We start from the raw sequence: 20701 nt of genomic DNA on the forward strand, positions 1-20701 counted from the left end.
ACTGTAGGAATTTCTACCAACTAGAATAGCACAAGGCTGCAGGCGGTAGGAGTTTTGTTTGAGTCTAGGTGCGTTTGGTCTAAAAATGGGGCATTGCAAATTCATCATTACTGCAGAGTGTCGTTTTCAGCCTCTGGTATGTGTATTAAAATCTGAGAACATACTGTTCTGGGTCAAAGTCGGATGTGGAATGATTATAAAAAGGGACAATTATGGAAGCAATTGGGTTATCGGGAACTTTTAAACATGATATAAAACAACGTGTGTTGCATAGTGCTTATCGTGGTGAAATAGCATTCATTTGTGCAGGAGCCAACACACTTTTCTTAACTGGAGATGGTAACGTCTGATGTCAGCAGAGAGATGATCTGTGCCTTTCACACACCCGACCTCGAGGCTCAAGGCTCACATGTTTCGCTGGCTTAAAAACAGTGACAGCACCTAACCACATCTCTTCAAATTAAAAGATTACCTTATTCAGAGCAAATGTGTGATACCGCCGCCAACAACAAGGGAGCCACGGTGACAAAAGAGGGGCCAGGACGAGGAATGCATGAAAGGAGGAGAAACACCGAAAGTGAGAAAGAAGAGACAGCCCGGCAGGAAGCTGAGGACAAACACCACAGGAAAAGAAACACACAATAACAAATGACCCACTTCCTGTTTGAAGGTGGGAAAAGTTTCAATGACTCCATCATTACGGGAAAATCTTATCCTAAAAAGAGAAAGAAAAACATCTATTGTTCTTGGTTCCCAAGTGTACCGTCTACGTCTCAGCAGGGCAGATAATACAAGGCTCAGTCTGGTCTTCACCTGAAATTCACCCGTTTAAAAAAAAAAAAAGGATGAATTTTGGGCAAGATCCGCTTTGCATAATTGCATATGTTATTTTCTCAATACTAGATTCATTGTTTAATCACTAAAATGGCAGAAAAGAGGGAACATTTGTTACCTACAGTAGTGTCTAACAAACCAGAAATGATGTTGTCATGAATTCACCACTTTGTAGCAGAGAGCTCAGAGGCACTTCATCATCAGAGACAGACCGTGTCATCTCTTGCCTATAGTCGTCTCTGTTCTGTTACGTAACGAGGTACCGCCTGACAAGCGGACCGCAGAACACATAACTGACGCAAGAATTCATCCACGGTGGCCCCTGAGCTGGTACTGCAGCGGCCATGACACTGTGTGACATCACCAGGAGCACCTGAGGTTTAACACAGAGGTCAAGACTTACCAGAGGAACATTGACTTTACTGTATGTATGGTTCTTGCAATATAACCCATCGTTAGTCTCACAGTGACTTCTATCTCATGATTAAGGGTTTGTAATAACTCACCAAAACTGTATTTTTTTTATCGTTTGAATCACTGACAAACAAAAACAATGAAGCAAATGCTAATATCAGATAAAATACAGGTTAGATGAAAGATCAAATCAAGACAAATCCCAATAATAAACAAAGTGATTAACCCCATTAATGAGAGCACATTATGGGCATCAGTTTGTTTCATAAAATGTCGACAGAAAATAAAGCTAAGGAAATAAGTCCTAATTTAAATACATTACAGAACAATGAAGTCCTTGTGCATGCTGCTATATATCTACATTTCCCCGTTCCAAGTATTTATGGTTACTTATGGAAAGTATTAATGCTTGTAAAATCCGTGGCAAAAGCTGTTAATGGACTTATCGTACCTTATAAAAAGAGTGGTGTGGCATAAAGGCCGTACAATATGACCTGGTACATCCTGCTGTTTTTACAATTTGCATAAAGTGACTTCTGTTCTGCTCAAATGTCAGGACCTTATTACCATAGAAAATAGTGCTGAAAAGTACTAAAATGAAAAGACAATTTGCTTGAATGTTGTTATTTAGAGAGATTCTGAAGTTGTGGTGTCTGCACTTTCCTTCAGACTGCCTCACAATTTTAATTCTATACTGATACTGAGGTAATGAAGTGGTAAAATCAGAATATTTGTATTTTATTTAACTGTCTAGGGCTATGCAGAGGGAATTGTGCATGTTGAATTATGTATTTCTAGCAATGATAGCAGCAGATATCCAGTGACAATCTCAAAATCTATGAAATGGATTGGGACAACAATTTTGTGCAGATATTCATGGTTCCCAGAGGAAGCATCTTATAAACGTTGGTGATCCACTGACTACCACATGGTGAATGACTTTGATGATCCCTGAAGTTTTCATCTAGCTCCATCTTCAAGTCAAAGATGTAATATGGCAATTACAAATAACCAAACGCCTGAAAAACAAATGACATTACCATTAGCCTCAGCTGTACCTTATGTTTGGTGCTAATTAACAAATATATGCATGTGCTCGTGCTAAACTAACAACGTGTTAGCACGCCGATGTTATCATTTAGCACAAGGCTCCATCGTGCCCGAGTACAGCCTCAAAGAGCACTCGATAAAGTAGAGAAAGGTACAAACTCAACTTCAAACAACTAACAATATAAAAACCATACAATAAAACAATCTACTATCTGTATCAGGTAAGAATCTCGATCAGCTGGCAAAACACCTGACACTTTATGGCGGCATGGAACTCTCACCCTCTTTGCCTTATCGCTGGTTTGGTTGTTTGGCAGAGGCACTTTGAAAAGGAATGTGCCTGATAAACAGCTAACAGGTACAGATACAGCAGGTAAAGCAAACATATAAGGTTGTTATATTCAGTACACGGCTGTCCGTTTAACGATGTAAAACTTAATATGCAAATCAAAGAATCAAACTTTCAGCGACTTGTAGTGCTGTGTTTTTCCTCACGCATATTTGTGCTCAACAAGTTTAACAAATTTACTGAGTATTCAAATATCACTTGTATGACTCATCTGTGCAGTGATCTCATCAGTCATGTGTTGCCCTATGCAGACAGCAGGGGAAGATAAGAGGATAAGAGGATAGCCTGCAGGACACTTCCTGGTTGAAGGAAGAACTGTGCATACAGAAAGATCACATTCAATAAAGCAACCTGGTGACTTGTGGCAAAAGGATAGGAATGAGTCCAAGGTGGCTTGTTTAGTCTGAACAAAAGTCTCAAACCCCAAAGATATTCAGTTTAATATCATAGAGGACAAAGAATAACAGAAAAATAATCACATATGGGAATATGGAGCGCTGGATTCTTTCTCTAAAACAAGGCTTTGACGTCACATTCAGTAAGCCATCCTGATTATTTCATATCAAGAGGCTATATTAAAGGCCAAGGACAACGTTTTAGTCCCAATACCCGTTACATAACGACATTAGATATTTAATCCTGCAGCGATGAGAATATGCAAGAGAAGAAGTGACAGATTAACAGAGCGCCAAGGGCAATTTCTGCAGAGACGCCTATGCAACCAATCAGGAATTGCCAAAAAGTGTTTAGCTGTAACACTGAGTGACAGAGTACGCCTTAAATGTAGTCATTCTATTCAGCTGACTTCACTTAGTCTTCTCCAGACATTTCATCCATTTCAGCCAGAAGTGCTATGTCTATAGCCTTGGGTTATTTAGACGCTGCACACAAACATCTTTCATGGGAAAACACACAAAACTTTATCCCCCATTTTTCTGCAGTTAAACACATCATAAAATCTCCACATCAACACACTATCCTATTCACTTTCAGACTACATAATTACGAGTGTGTGTTTTTTTCCCCTCATGAAATCGTCCGACCTCCTGGAGAGGCCAAAGTCAGGTTACAGTACAAAATGACCTGCTGAGCTCTGAGACAACAGCATTCCTCGTACGGCCTTATTGCTCCTCTAGAACCCGTCTAATATGAGGCAATTACAGCCAATGATGGGTATTTTAAACCACAGAATATAATGAAAGCTATACAAGGACTGGAAAAAGAAAAAACACATTCCAGTATCCAACAGTAAATACACTCCCCCAATGCTACCTCAAACAATCGCCGCACAATGCATGCCGGTTAGATTTGTGTCCGACTTGATCCCGACTTCCTCTGACGTCATGCACACGTGGTCAACGATTAACTCACGAGATCGAGGCGGCTGCAGTTTTTAGACCACCATTGTATGCATGACCCAGGGCATGATATTTATAAATTGTTCCAGTAAGCTTGACCAGTGAGCCAGCATGCACCATAATGGCCCTCCTCTGTGAAATGCAGCTATCCTTAGTGGTATTAAATACACCTGTGCTTTTCCAATTCTAACATGTCATAATGTCTGCGTAAAAAAAAAAAGTAAAGTAATGAATACCACTCTCGTGTCTGTACGCTAATAAAAAGCTACAGCTAATAGGCAATTAGCTTAGCTTAGCATAAAGACTGGAAACAGGGGGAAAACAGCTAGCCCTAAGTCCAAAGTAAAAAGTATAACAACACCTAACAGCAATTCTAATTTTTACTATTGAACATGTTTTGTCTTACTCTGTACAAACACATCAAAAAGTATAACTCTTGGTAAGAAAGCAAGTCATCCTCTTTCTCAAAATGTTGAATAAGTCCTTTAAGGGACAAAAAAACCTTCCACCATTGGCAGATGCAGAACATTTTTAACCAATACATTTCGGCAATGCGTGCATCCTTGGTTCATTTTGAATGGGTCACATGCGCACAAACTCTGCACTGACGTCAGAGTAAAAGGCTTTCTGACAGCAGGAGTCATTCATGCGTGGAGCTCCTGCTGTTACATGGGCATGTCTCTGACATCATGTCTGGTAATGAAGAAGAAACAGCCCAAAAAACAAAAAGTAATATGAGGATAAATAGGATAAAAGGTGTGAGAAACGGGGTCACTGTCAACAATCTAATACGGCGTGATGAGAGTGAACAGACATGCCTCTAATCTCTCCTTATATACCCGCCAGGTTGCTTTAAGCAGCGTGAAAAGGAGAGTCCAGATACACGATACGCTGCTTTGCAGAGCCGCAGCGGCAGGACAACAAGGAAGCATTTGCTCAGTGTTGCGCCAGACATTTGAATTGCAAAAGAACCTGCCAGTGTGTGAGGGCGAACGGTTAACATTCACTTCCCCCGCTGACCCCAACATGGCTGCCGTTGATGTCAACATCAGATCCGAGCCGACACTTCAGAAAGCGCATTTCCAATCTAGTTGAGCAACGACTGTAAGGTGAATAAAAGCAATTAAGAATGTGGCCATTCATTCTAAACATTTTTTATTTAGCAAAGTATCAGGAGCACCCACCCTGAGCTCATTAAGAAAAGTGGAAGAGATGATCTATATTTAAGCAGATGAAGATAAATAAGTCTAGTGGGTAACAGGTGTCCATACATGCAGAATCTTTCTGTCTCATATTGCCATTCTTCAAAATCCTGTAATTTATTGGCCTTTCAAATCTCCCTCTGTCTCCTTCTCCTCAGTTTACACCTCTGTTTCCGGCTAATTCCTAAGACAAATAAAAGTTAGAACAGGTGAGTGGAGTAATGACAGCTTCAATAGTCACAATTGTTTCACCTGATCTACTTTGCTGATTAAAGTCCATGAAATACAGAAGGAAATATTTACTTTGGGTTTATCTACCCCGTTTTTTTTTTATCTTGTGAATCATCGCTGTAAAACACACAAAGAACTGGTTTCACCGTATCACAGTTACTGGTCGGAGATCACTTTGGCTCTATTTGTCCAAACGAGCACGTTTGTCCATAAGCTTTGTGTACTGGGACACATTTTTTTTCCCTGCAGAAAGATGCCGATTCAAACAAGTACAAACATTTAACTGATTGGTCCAGAGCAGACCACGGCAAACATTTTCCCTCCCACCTTGTGACGCACAATTTGATATGGAAAAAAAACAGAGGCCCACAAGATGGCTTGATTACATCCGTCAAGGTGTCCGATTTTGCAAAACCTGCCATTTCTGTTGGCCTGAGCTGTCTAATTTATGTGCAAAGCTGGTGAATATAATCAATGAAGTCGACTTTGTTGAAGTTATTGCTTGAATTCAGTTAAAAAAAAAAAAAAAAAAGTTTTAGGCAAACTTTGTCTTTGGCCTCTTCACATACAAAAACAAACCAAAAGCTATCTAGAAGAAAAGAAAAACTTGCACAGCAGTGACAACAGAATTTCAATTACACCTGATGCCCACTCAGCAGCTGTTACAACAAAATGAAAAAAATTGCCCATCATAACAATAAAAAGCCTTCATTTTGGCCCCAAACACACAAAGGGAAAGTTTCAAGAAAGTTTGCTCTCAACATCCATCTGCCATTTCTATCATTTCTCTCCTCTCTCTCCTGCTTCTCACCCGCTCGAGCTCCATATCAAGTCTACAGGGGGGATTTTTTTCTGTAAAATGAAACCTTGAATAAATGTGATTTAGTGGACAGTTTAACGCTAGAAAAGCAAAACTGCGGATTTACATTTGAGAGTGCAAAGATCTCAGCTTTCAACATGTTCCTCGAGGGCTTTTCCATGCCCCCGTACTGTGCAAAGTAGTGCAGCCTCGTCATAGACAAGAAAAATAATGCCCTGGCATTAAAGCGCCCACAGCTTTTGACATTTAATTAATCTGTTCCAGGTGGACACTGAGTTAGCATTCAGCCGGTGTTGTCATAGTTCACCATGGAGCTGATGATCAACGTAACACAGCCAACCATTTTCCCCTTAAACAGGCTGATAAGTCTCTCAAACTCAGTAATCCGGGGTAAGCGCTTTTCCTCTGAGAAGTTTGCTTTATGCTGCATAAAGCTATATTAAGAAAATAATGTAACAATGAAAAAGAAAATGATTATTTTATCCGGAGTACAGTTGGTCTTTGTTAGCGCGATAACCGCGTGGATTGTGATTTTGCAGTCCTCCCGCCTCCATCTCAGTAGATTTTGACAACAGAACATTATCTTATCTTATCTTATCTTATCTTATGTGTGGGAGCTCTATTGTAAGAACAAAGAGAGTCTAATGTGCTCATAATGTGCTCATAATGACAGAGTCCCACCTCCACCTCAGGCTACAGACCGCAGGCTGAATATCTCCCATTATATCTGTGCCTCTGCAGACACTAAACACTCTGCATTGACTTTTAATTGTCCCGCTTTTGTAACTTATACAGTAGCCCAATAGTACTGATCACCGCGCACAGGAGTCAAGTGATTTCTAATCTCCATTGTGTTTCTTAGCACAAAGTCTGCCAACCATGGTTCATTTTTTGGGGGGGAGCTGATCACAATGAGCTCCTTTTACTGCTGGCAGGGCAGGTTTCCTACCTCAGAGCAAGGGATGAGAGGGGGATCAGAGGAGGAAGGTGGGTGGAGGGGAGGGGGGGGTTTAAGGCTGTAAAATAAATTACACAGAGATTAAAACTTCACCAGAAAACTGCGCACACACTCTGGACTTTGTAACCTGGGAGAAAAAAACTGGTGCGGTAGTCAGATGTGGTGCTGCTTGAGGAAGTATCGATGTGAGTATCGGAGAGGAACGTTTCCCCTTCTTATGATGCAAAACTATTTGAAGTAAAAATATACTCTCATGACTTGGGATTTTTTAAGATCTTCCTTTCTAGCAAGATTATCAACAAAAAAAATGTAAGAAAATAACATGTTTTAATTAGGGCTGCAACTACCAATTATTTCTAATCGATCTGATAATTCCCTTTTTTTGATTAATCCTCTATTAAATCTAAAAAGAATGTAAAATGAATGCCCATCACAAGGTGACGTCCCCAAATTTCATGTTTTGTCCAAAGCCCAAAGATATGCAATTCACAATGATGAAAAAACAAAGAGATGCAACAAAAGGTTTCACTGTTTTTGATTGAAAATTCATTGACATGATTAATCTATTATCAAAATATTTTCAAAATTATCTTTCAGACCTAACTTATTTAAAATTGTGTCCTTTATCTCATCAACTGGCCCTCTACTTATCAGTAATATTTATTTATTACACTGTTTTATTCATCAACTTAAACACTGAAAATGTAACTGAGTCACAGCCCAGGTGTTGAAGCCCCTCCAGCTCCGCCTGAACACACACACACACACACACACACACACACACACACACACGGACACACAGGACACACATAAAAAAGAAAGACATCAAGCCTCTACTTCCTCCCATGTCAGACAGCTGTAAATGACTCTTTTATCCGTCCATATCACAGCCGTATTACTGCGTCTGCGGCCGGCTCAGGTCTCGGTGACAACCCCTCACCCACACCTTTTCATCAGGGGCTATGAAACGTGAGAAGGCCCTCCAGCGGACCTGTTAACACGCTGTATTATGGAGGTACAGTGACCACATAAACTCTCAAGCAGACACAAAGGATGAGGGTTTTGCTCTGTAGTACAAACTGAGACAAAAAACTTTGCCTCTCTGCATAGGCCCTTTCTTTTGATGCATCGGTCAACATTTTAAATTTGCATTTCAGTCAAAAAATGTGGCTTGCATTTGGATTGAGTTTGCCACTGAGGCTAACAAAAGAGCACGGGAGAAGAAGACTGCTGACTAGTAAACATGGATGTAAACAATGCAGGTTTTAAAAAATGCTTTTGCTCGAGGACACAAGGTTAGGTTACACTGAATGTAAACATTTGCTCCACAGATGCTCGCATCTTTACTGACTCTATGACTATATAAGAGTTTTTTTGTTTCTGCAGTGCTGTGACAGTTGCATTTCCTGTTTGTCTACAATTACCCATAAAGGTATAGAAAAAGGAGTAAGACATATGTTTTAAAGCTGCCTATACAATGTTACTCACACACACGTACCCACATGACATACGACACTGCCACGTCCCAAAGGGTCCTATAGGGACATACAATAGCGTAGGTGTGGTCCTGTCAGATAACCAGAATAGGCGGACAGACACATAACCATACACACTTTCCAGCCTGCCCTCGGGGGGGTCTTGTATTAGCCAACAATAACCCCGGTCGGCCATTTGTCTCCTTCTCGTCTATCTGCTCTGTAGGACCTGAAGAGGCCTCTCTGTTCCTCTGACAAAAGGAGGACGATCTGACAATAACTCACAACTGCGGACCAGTCAGTGGTCAAACACAGGTAACAAAAGATTAAAAAAAAAATAAAAAAAAAGAAAGCCCTCTGGCCTTGCCTGTAGAAATGAGCTCTGAGGGAACAACTGAGGAGAACAAACTAGACAAAAGATGGTGAGAAAGAGAGCTGGGAAGGATGTGAATGTCTGGGTCCTTTTTCTTTTTTTTGCACAATGAATAAGTGACTTAAACAACTTATTTATTGCAGCAGGGTGTTTGCCCTTCAAGGCCGATAACTGCAAAAATATTAAACCAACTTGTGACAGGGTAGGACCTAATGACTTAAACCGGAATCAACTTCCTTAACCTTTTAAGTTTATAGGATTTTTTAAGCAAACATTGAGCATCATTAGTATTTAATTGGAGTTGTGTTTCTGGCCACCTAAAGAAGCTATGACCAATATTCACTCTTCTTTTAGCTTCTATTTTGCTCCTCACAAACTCCTGAGGGAAATATCTGGTTCTCTAGCTGCTAAAAGCTCCATGATGCCCTGGTGACCTCTATACAAAAGCAATAATACTTTAGAAGAAAGTCTCTACAGTGATTATGGATATGTCGAGTCATGCCAACGGTTCTTATCCTGAGCCGCATCACCTTTATATATAGATATGACCAACACTAAAAACACGGTGCCAAGTTTTACCACAATGAGATAATTGTAATAATAATAATACTTTAATTCTATATAGCGCTTTTCTAGGTACTCAAAGACGCTTACTTGTGTGTTCATCCTGATTAGCTATATCATTTTAAATGTTTCCTTTTGCAACACGCCAGCTAGTTAAAGCAACCTCAGATTTTCCTCCTGTTATTTCCTATTACTTATTAATCATGTGGGGAAAATGTTAACTCGTATATGGCATCTTAAGCAGGCCTCTCTCTTCCTCTTCTGCGCTCTGAATTTAGACAATACGGATTTACTTATATGACAATTTTCGTTTAAACGCAGTGTGCAATAAACTATAACTTTTCTAAAATAAAATAATCCTTTTTTTTCTTTTTTCAGATGACATTAATTACATAACTTATAATGTTTTTAAAATAAAGAAGTTAACATTTTGCCATGATGGTTATTTCTTACATTAGTTCATTCTTGGGGCCCCCAGTCGGCAGTTGTTCAATATGTTGGTAGGATGAGGGTTAAAGAGACCAATCTAATCCTAACTGAATTACTGTATGCAACAATCATGCACTAAAAAGTGAATTACTTTATTAACCCTTTCCAGGGTCATTGGTTTCAGAACAGAGCATGGCGCCATGATGACTTTCACAAACCAGGATGCCACACCTCCATGCTCACTACAGCTAATTATAGCACAACTATTATTCACCATACTTCTAAAACATAAAAGGTACATCCGCATGACATCATGTTATGAGCTTATCCCTATTATGTTATCCTGAATGGCCTCACTTTATTACCGATTAAACCCTTGATAATAAACAGGTCGGATGAACTTTGGTCAGCTGAGTAGTTTTCACATTGTAGCTCTGCTTTACGAGCACAATCTCATTCTTTTGGGGCTAAAGTGTATCCCTGGTCCCCTTCTTATTCCTTTTAATGAAATCATCAGTTCTTACTAAAATATTACACATGATGAAATGCTTGCGATTGATTACATCAGCTGATTTCTATCTAAAATCATGCTAAATAGTTTGGGTGTTTTCATTACAAAGCCTCTCTTTTACCTGATTAAATCAATCGTTTCCCTGTTAAAAGGCACAATAGAATTCCCCGTCCCTTAGAATGAGTCATTCACAGCTATATCCTTAACACATTTATTTTCCTGAAATGAGCAACGGCAGTGAAAGTCTGACATCATGCGAGTACAAAGGTTGAGGTGGAATTACAACAAGATCACACTTCCATTAAGGGAAAGTGTAAACATTACAGGTAAAAAATACCAGAAACCAACAAGCTGTTAACTTATTTATAACTCTGACACCTTCCTGCTACATCCATGTCCATTACCTCACTCTAACACCTAACAAAGAGAGATAATGATTTAAATACAGCAGCAATGGGCCATTTGATAAAAGTTTTTAGAACTTATATCAGCTTTATTTCTGGAATTGAATTATTATTATTTTTAATCTAACATAAAGTATCCCCTGCATAATCCTACCATTTCATTTTGATCCCTTTTAGCAACATTTTTACAAGTTTTTAGAATATAATGTCTTATAAGCTAGTTCCTCCATGAACTTCCTTATTCCATCTGAACCTGAACTAACCTTACTCACACAGCCAAACCAGTTAGTTCATCCTTGTAGAGGTGGGCTGTGTGAAAGGTCATGGAAAGAATGTAAACATCAGTGTAAAAACCCACACACACACCAAGAGTAATTTTCCACTGTTAAAGGAACAACCAGCCCCACGAAGTAAAAAACCCCACCACATTGCATGCAGTTCCAAACCCCCAACTAGTGCGTTGAGTCTGAAATGTCCTAAAATGACTGCACTATTCAAACTTATTGTAATTTGTTAAGTTGCTTTTTCCGCAGCACAACATTAATACCCAACGCACATTTTTTTATTACCTCCGAGTGAGAAGAAATAAGAGAGACATACAGAGAAAGAGATCATGTTCCAACACCCAGGGTGAGTTTACATGTATGGCCCCTTGCTTTGTGACCCTACTCTACTTTATAGCGTTCATGTTGCTTCCATCTTTTGTTTCTGGCTTCCTTTCTTCTTTAGACTTCCTGCAAAGAGTCAGACCACCAACTCACGTTATCACACACAACCACCTGTATGCAACGATAGCACACAAATGTGTGTTTTCGTTGCCACGTGTTTGAATGTTTTGTCTCTGTGTCAACTTATCATGCAACCTTAGATGACTTTCGGATCAACAGGTGTTAATGTGGGCACCTGTGTGTACAAGGCGGATGCATGCTTTTTGGTTTTTGCTCGCCTCTATGCGCATGTGAGTTGTCTGTATGTACGCACGCACGATTTACACCAACATGAACGTCTGTTCTGCACAAACGTCTCTGTCAGGGTCTCTCTGCAGCCTCCAGGTCAGACTCTGTGGGTGCAGTGGAGTCGGGTCGGGTCAGCGGCCTGAATAGGGCGTCCAGCAGCAGCGCACAGAGGGGGCCAGTGTGCTCCTACTGCTCCCACCATCTGACCAATGCACCGCATGAGTGCTTCAGTTTCAGCCACGGCACAAAAACACCAGTGTCTGGTTTCCCCCCAAAAGCGACACTGCCACAGCCACGGGCCGCCTTTTGTTCCCACTTTAAATAAAACATAGTCCAGTCATTAGGTAGAAAGGTCGTCCTGTGCATAATTCAAGGCCGGGTATCAATTTGAGGCGAGGAGATAAGGTTATGGAAGGACAATAGAGGTTTGTATTTTTTTTTGTTTTTGTCACAATACTGTCAAACAACAGATATGTAACATGCAACGTAGAAATTATGAAAATGGCAATTAAATGTGGTGGAAACAGCAGGTTTGGGTTGCTGTTTGTCTCCAGTCCACAATATCCATTACAGGTCTGCAACCTGCAACTAACCATCACCTAACACCAGTTACTCAGTGAGTGGTTTCCCCAAGAGCCTATGATTGTATTGAATTGCTTGTAAAATAAAAACATGCAAAGAAAAATTGAAGAGAATTCTAGTTTTACTAAAATGTTATCTATTATAAACTATTAAGAACACTAAAGATAAAACAGATATCCATATGAGGAGACCAAACTACAGCTACAATAAAATACATTTTTATATATTTGAAAAATTGCAAAACTTACAATACACTAAGTTAGAACATGATGTGACAGACAATTAAGTAGCAATAATAGCCTCCTATGTTCAAAAATAGAATAAACCAGTCTACCCACTAACAAGGACTATTAGTGTTTGCTCCTGACACAACTGAGCTGAGATCAGCTGTAACACATTTAGGGTTCGTTTATTTACCTCCCAACAAGCATTACAACTTTTAAAAACTACACATAAAAAGAAATAATCAAGGTAACAGGTTTTCAATAAGCTGTTTTGACTGGAAAAAGCATGCAACAGGTTGACAGCAGACAACCGAAACCGCAGAGCCGCAGCGATACTGGATGCACCTGCTGCAGCCGAAGACCCCTTCACGTACCTGCGGATTCCCGGCCACTCCGCCTGTTTTTCCAACTTGTAGTCCTTGTTTCTCTCGGCTGTGTTTCTGAATAATGGTTAAAAATAGAATAAACTTACAGACAGAACTCACTTTCTGTTTCTAGACGGCTGACTTGCTTCTCCGCCCCGCGGTAATGAGCTTTCCTTTTGGGTTTTTTTTCTCCCGTCGCTCGCACTCAGCTTACCTTATTCCCTGGAGAGGAGAGGAGCGGATGAAAGGTAATGGATGGCCTTGTTGACCAATCAGACGCGGCGGGAGGCGGGGCATGTTTGGAAGACACGACACCTGATTGGCCAGTTTGTGCTCATGTCGGAACAGTGAAAAAAAAAAAAAAAGGGAATTTCTCTGTATTGTTTTGATAGAAGCAGAAGGTTAAACAGAGCAGGTTTTACTATTATAGGATACTGATCTCACTGAAACCCGTGCAGTATAAGTGAATTGTTTGACATATTAAATATTTATGCTAAGAAAAAAATGTCAAGAAAAAAAAATTGTATAATAGTATAATAAATAGTCCACACAAAAGTTAATGTTCTCAGGGCATTTGGATTGAAAGGGGCTAATCATTCCTAAGAGGCTCTGCAATGCAAAGCTATATAAACTACTTTGAATACCTTTGCTTCATGCACAGAAAGATTAACCAAGCACCATCTATTTCCTGTTAAAACAGACAAATAACTGAGGCTGCATTGTTCGGATGGCTCAGGATTCAGTAAAATAACTAAATATGAACATTAACATTAACATACTCTTATTTTCATCCAGCAGGAAATATGTGTTGTTGTTATTGAATGTGAGACATATTGGTACAGATGCTTTTAGGTAGCCCACATTATATATTTTATATTAGGGCAGGTTCACACTTAGTTACAATTAGATTAAGTCATGTAATATGAACAAAATAATGTCATTCTGAGAGAACTATTGTTAATATAGTGGCACAAAATCAAAAAACAGATATGACATGGATCCTTGTTCCTAATATTATTTTAAATTGTCTCTAGCAAACATCTCCACAGGATAGCTGCTTTTAACCTTTATACACCGTTTTCCTTGCAAGATTACAACCAGGAAGCCTTTCAACGACTGATAAGTGCCTGTTCATACTCTCATTAGTTCAACGTCGGTGATAACACTGCAATCACAACTATCAACAACAAAAATAACAGAGATTGTCATGACAATCCAGTGATAGCAAGGCAGAAACAGATAGGACGACAGCAATGACGGTAGCACCTCATGACCACTTGGTGGCAATTTATTCACAGAGAACTGAAGCACAGGCCGGAGCTGTTGTCAGAATAACGCGTGTGAAATGAGACTTCAGCTCAAACACAGCTGCAAAGGTAGGTTAGTACACTCTGTGACATAGCCTATGTAACTATTTACTTAACTACTTTCTTATATTTTACATGGGGCATTTTCATTTCATGTCACTTTATACTTCATCTCAGAGGGGAATATTATACTTTTTATTCAATTACATTTAAATATCTACTGTAGTAACTTTGCAAATGACGTTATTATAAACAAAACCCATGAGTTTATGAAATACTAGGCATTGCAATATGTTTACAAATCTGTTTACAAAAGTATGTAAATTAAAAAGAAATTGCTGATATTTACTGCTTATTATCAACCAATAGGAAAGAAATTGAAATTTAGTCATTTCCAATTTAAGTCTGCCCGAAAAATATTGATACGGCGTTACCTATGCCATTCATTTAGACTTTATGAAAAGTGTTACTTAGTTTCCAGCTGTGCTCCCACAACATAAACAGAAAATGTTTTTGGCCTCCGGTAGCACTAAGGGTCAGAGGGTCGGTGGTTCGATACCTGGCTTCGGCAGTCGACGTGTCCTTGGGCAAGACACTTAACCCCAAGTTGCTCCCGAAGGCTTGCCATCGGTGTGGACTGGATGTTGCATGAATGTTAGTTAGAGTCTGATGGTGGCACCTTGCATGGTAGCCTGTCATCAGTGTGTGAATGGGTGAATGATATGTAATATACTACTGATTGTAAGTCGCTTTGGATAAAAGCGTCTGCTAAATGACTGTAATGTAATGTACATAAGGATGCAAACAGTGTATTTTGTTGAGTAACAGTGACTGTAAACATTACTTGTATATTATTGTTATACAATTATTGTTCAATAAATCATTTATAATAAATAATTGTTAGGTAGTCAGGAACTTTTCACTTATTCATACCTCCCCCCCCCAAGAAATACCACGTTACATCCCCTTGGCCAAAATAAATAACAGGTTTAGACACGAGATGCCTCAAGCCCTCTTTTGCCTTCTCTAGAACATAATACTCTCGTGCTGCAAGAATAAAATGAGTAACACTCCATTAAACATATCCATATATATTTTATTCTCAATACGGCAAAATACAAAGAATATTCAGGACAGACTCTCATTAGTCACAATTAATACTCACTTCACAAGAATGCTTTAAATTACATAACCTAAGTTTGAAGATCAAACTCAATGAGTACCTTTAATCATATTGCATCCATCATATATAGTATCTCTATCATCAGTTCTCGTAAAACTAATCCAATTTAGACTATTGTACATAGTGTATGCTGCTGGTCTCACTTTAGAGACGACTTTTAGAAAAAAGGTGTTATACAACATACTGTATAAACTGCTACAACTGTTTTGACCTGTAGAGAAATACCTCTGTTTCAAAAAACATGTTGGACCAATTGTTCAAAAGGGACACATAGTAAATACATCTCTCGTTCTCTCTCTCGTGAGGAGGAAACAGACGTGGTTTTACACAACGGACTGTACACACCATCCATCCATCCCATGAGCTTAACAATATACATTTCATGAAAAGAACACGCCTCCATATCAAATACAGAGAAGACCAAATATTCTCACTTGGATCTAGAGACATTAATGATTATGTGGCGACCGTGATACTGGGAGACAGTGAAGCAGAAGACAAAGAATACGAGCACGAGTAAGAAAAAGGACTGAGAAATAAATTTGATATACAGTGTTAAGAGACTGGGATGTTCTCTGTAACAGCTTGGAAGAATAAGAGAACAAAAAAGCCCACAGTGGGGGGGACAAAAAATGTGCATAAAGTATCTCACAAATGTATTTACAGCATTTTTAAATTTCAATAAAAATGTCAACCTGTAGTAGAAATTCACCCTTAAAGAAATGTTATATTTACAATTTATACATTTGTATTTAAATAGAAACATGCAAGTGTTAACATCTTCCTACTGAATGTCCAAAAAAAAAAAAAAAAAAAAAAAAAAGAAACTCATCTTACCCTGGATTCTTTCAAGTTAGAATTAATATTAATTACTACTTACAATGAAATCTCATCATGAACAACCCCAATACATTTACATCTTCCTCATTTCATAAAATGGAACTCCTTAAAATGGCAAAATAGAAAAAAAAAATATTAGGCAAAGGGGCAGAAAAATAAATAAGTGTGAGTAGCAAACTGTTAAAAATTACTCTAATGCTAAATTTTTGTACATCTGACTACAAGATAGTGTAGGGAACACAAGGCGCGGACCTGTACTTACAAAGTGTACCAGTGTATGAAGACATTGACTGGGCTGGCAAAACCCACAGAGGAATCCCTATGAGAAAAGTGGCCTCCAGCTTTAAGTACAAAATGGCTCAAGCCATCTGTGTTTGGTTATAAAAAACAGATCTATATACACATATATACTAAACCAGTACACAAAATTGCAAAAAGCTAAAGGCATTGGACACTTGAGTTCAACAGGTTTCTCACTGAGGCAAGAAAAAGAAGCAGGGAAAAAAAATCCCAAGCCAAAAAGTTTTCCACAGAAACGGATCCTTTTTTTTTTTTTTTGTTAAAAATCCTGCATAGATAAAATAATACCCCCTCTGGCTTTCTCTTTTTCAAGTGCCAGAGGAAATAACAGTATCCCCTCCTACAATTAAGGCCAGGGAGCCAGTGAATGAAAGAAAATACAAAACACAACAAAAAAAAAAAAGGTCAAACCTTGGTCAAATAGTACAATTCTTCAGCTTTGTTTTACCTTGAGATGAAAAGGGTGTACGTTTAAGGGACAATACACCACATTTATGATGGAAAGATACAAATAAAGTGTCAGAAAGAAACAAGACTATTGCAGGTCTGAAACTTTCTGGCACTTTCTTCTTTTCCAAACTCGTCTGCCATTAACCAAAACATAACCAACCATAGTTTCCATGAATACTATTTGACCCAGGCTTAAATGTTTCCAGCATGTTTTAAGTGGAAGTGAGCTTAAAAAACATACACACAAAAAAAAGCACAGTCCTTCATGTCATTGACAATTAACAAAACACACTGAATCTTGGGTGAAATGTTAACGTCTTCATTCAAAAACCACTGCCATCCACATATCCCTTGATGACAACCAGTCATTTTAAACAAGAGAGATGTTGATATCTGGACAGCCGGCATTCACTGTTACTCAGTCGGTCTTTACCCGCCTAACGACTAACTGAAAACGTTTCTTATCTACCGCCTTGTAATACAAGTATGATTAAAATTTAAATAGGAAAAAAAAAAATAAAAATGACATACACAAACAAATACTTTGCATCTCATAACCCTTGGTTCAACCCTGTTTTAAAAGAATGCATTTGAAAAAGTTATACTTCTGCGTGGCCAGAGGAAGAAAAAAAAAAAAAAAAAAAAACTGCTTGGTATATAAATAAAATCTTTATTGGCCGTTATACTTCTTTTTCGAAATATATAATGATAGATTTAAAACTCTTTTATCTATAAATGCAACACTGATGAGTTTGCCTCTAAATATTTCCTTACAGATTTGCTTGATTTTGTTGTTTCAAATTAGTGGTCATTCAGGCCCATTTTGTATAAACTGCACTGTAAATAACTGCATTGCGTGTGTGTGTGTGTGTGTGTGTGTGTGTGTGTGTGTGTGTGTGTGTGTGTGTGTGTGTGTGTGTGTGTGTGGAAGTGATCTTCAATACTTAAGACACTCCCTGCTGTTCCTTAGAAAAATACACTCTGAGCAAACAAGGGATCAAAACAATGAATAACACCGTCTGGAAGTCACTCTTCCTCAAGGAAATTTCTCAATGAACAATGTCGCTACAAGTGTAAAAACATTTCATAGGAAGTGGCCTCGTATCCTGGAGCTTAAAAAGAAAGCAAATCTCTTAGAGAGAACATTGACAAGATCAATTTTATTAAAGGGACCAAGAGGCTAAAGGCTCCTGCTAGCGCCCCCTAGAGGGCATGCTGCTCCTTGCATTAAACCGGACCACAGTGGTTTGAACAAACTGATCAACATTTCATTTTCTAGCCGGGATTAAATTAGTTCATGATTCCGGGAAATAAAAACAACTGTTTAAAAACTAATACGCTGATCGATAAAGAGAACATTTATAAATATGTGTGTGTCAGAAGTATTAATCTGCTGTGCACAGTAGCCCTTCCTACAGTCCAGGATTAAGCTATAGCGCCTAGAGACTTTGCAGGAAAGATAAATCATGATGGTGCAATGTAGCTTCATTTGTGGCCAACTCCATCTTTGCTCTAAAATGTGTTAACAGGACGTGACTTAAAACTGAAAGATTGCAATCAAAATCATGAATGTTGCCAGCTTCCATTAACTGTTAAATAATTTTTTAAAAATGCATAAAATTAGTTAAAGCAAAAAATAATTAAAAAATTCAGATATGATGGGTGGCTGTTTGTTTTCCTGTCACTCACATACAAGGCACAAAAATGATAAAGAGAAACCTTCATTTTAAAGCACCTTTGGTGTTTATGGGAGGTACTTTGGTGAAACAAAGTAAAACAAAAAGTTAAAAGCCAAAGTAGCCTAAAAACCAAACCCCATTTGTAAGCGTTTTCATAGCAAATAGATCACCCAGCGCTTCCATGCCAAGATTGTAAGAATGCCGATATATGAAGCATGGCGATAAGCTTTTTTTTTTTTTTTTTTTCTTCTTCTTCTTTTTTAGTTCCTGTGCTGCAGTTTTCCGATGTTTCTCCCTGTGTGGTGCTGTCGACGGCGTGAGATGCTCTAGACTGCTCAGTGTTTTTGGCAAGCTGGTGTAGAAAATGGACACAGTGTTGGAGATATGTCTGAGAAGTTCATCACGTGTGTGTGTGTTTACATGGAGGAGCAGAGGTGGACTGTTTGTTTGTGTGTGTGCGTGCGTACAGTACATCATTGTATGTGTGTCTGTCTGTGAGGGCGTGCGTGACTGTCTTTGAGCACACGTTGCTGAACTCAAGAAGCTGAGGTGTGTGTGCGTCTGTGTGTGTGTGTGTGTGTGTGACGAAGCAGCGAGCAGGGAACGAGTGCTTGCTAGGGAATAAGCTTTGCGTCCAGTCGCAGCCAGTGGAGGCCCTGCCGCGTGTAACGCACCAGTTCTGTCATGCTGCTGGTGTTGAAGATCAGAGGACCCATCACCTTGTCCAACTCCAAGAAGAATTCTGGGAAAACAAAAGACACAGCAACTCAATTTCAAGATGGAAAAAAGCAGCATCATTTATATTTTCATTATCCTGACTATCTGTTCACTATTTCTCAATAATCAATTGAATGTTTATACTATAAAATGTCAGAAAATAGTGGGGTTTTTTTTTTGCCAAAGCCTAAGATGATGTCTTAAAAGTGCTTGTTATAAACAAACAACATTTCAAAACCTAAAGATATTCACGTTTCACAAATTCTGATATTTGAGAAGCTGAAACCAGCATTTGTTTGATTAATGACCAAAAAAAAAAGGAATGGACTGTTAACAATTTCATGTTCATCAACTAATTGTTCGAGCACTATTAAATTGTTAGTGTTCATTAGGAGTTGTAGCTAATTATCATGCTATTTAAAAGCAATCTTTTTTAGGGTGTTTTTGCCTTCAATTGATAGCAGATGGTAGAGCGGTAAAAAGGGGAAGACACACAACTGAGGTCTCGATCAAATGGTCACACTGTATTCAATTTCGAAACTGAAAGTGCTGGAATTGTAGGAAACTTCCAGAATATCAGCATTACCGTGAAGCGTTCTAAAACAGAGCAACATGTGGGATCAAGTTGCAACACATCAGTGTACTAAAATAAATGTACTGAAGTCATAAAAGCAAAAGGAAAATGCTATAATATTACAGTATTTGGAATGAGACTCTGGTGGTGATACCAATAAGTACACATTTCAGTATTGTGATCTATCAGGAATTCCCCTTTTCATTTGGTCTTTGGTCTCCCACTTGATTCGATGATGCGCCAATTTTATAATGAAGTATTGATTTGTCCTAAAACATGGGCTGTTTTAAGGTAGCTTACCTTTCTGCTCCTTGGATAGTTGCTCCGCCTGGTCCCAGACCTCGGTGGCGTACAGGAAGTTGGAGGTGACCTGGACGTAGCTGGCGGCCATCTGGTGGATACGCTGAGGTATGGTCACAGACGAGCTGGCGCTGCTGCTGCTGCTGACTGACGAGTAGCCACCGGCCGTACCAGGCGACAGTTTGGGAGACACTGGAGAGGGCATACCCGCTGCCTTGCTGAATTGGGAAACAGAAATCGATGGTTGGTCAA

The 20701-nt window shown here is 39.0% G+C and overlaps 2 protein-coding genes across 6 annotated transcripts in view; both read right to left on the minus strand.

Annotated features, from left to right (window-relative positions):
- The window catches only part of shroom1 (shroom family member 1), a 29533-nt gene extending 16225 nt beyond the window's left edge, over nt 1-13308 (minus strand). For 2 of the 3 annotated variants that reach the window (XM_054626060.1, XM_054626058.1), the window contains exon 1: nt 13109-13267. The gene's annotated coding sequence lies outside the window, so the exon portion shown is untranslated. Of the gene's footprint in view, nt 1-13108 lie in introns of all 3 variants that reach the window. The other variant, XM_054626059.1, reaches the window with a different exon arrangement.
- A 2188-nt stretch (nt 13309-15496) lies between these two features.
- aff4 (AF4/FMR2 family, member 4) overlaps nt 15497-20701 on the minus strand; it is a 31152-nt gene continuing 25947 nt past the window's right edge. For all 3 annotated transcript variants that reach the window (XM_054625608.1, XM_054625607.1, XM_054625609.1), the window contains 2 exons: nt 20450-20667; nt 15497-19600 (listed from right to left, as the gene is read on the minus strand). In XM_054625608.1, the coding sequence (XP_054481583.1) occupies nt 19473-19600; nt 20450-20667 (346 nt within the window). In that variant the 3' untranslated portion in view covers nt 15497-19472. The remainder of the gene's footprint in view (nt 19601-20449; nt 20668-20701) is intronic.

This window comes from Anoplopoma fimbria, chromosome 24 (assembly GCF_027596085.1).
Source record: "Anoplopoma fimbria isolate UVic2021 breed Golden Eagle Sablefish chromosome 24, Afim_UVic_2022, whole genome shotgun sequence".
NCBI classification, from domain to species: Eukaryota; Metazoa; Chordata; class Actinopteri; order Perciformes; family Anoplopomatidae; genus Anoplopoma; species Anoplopoma fimbria.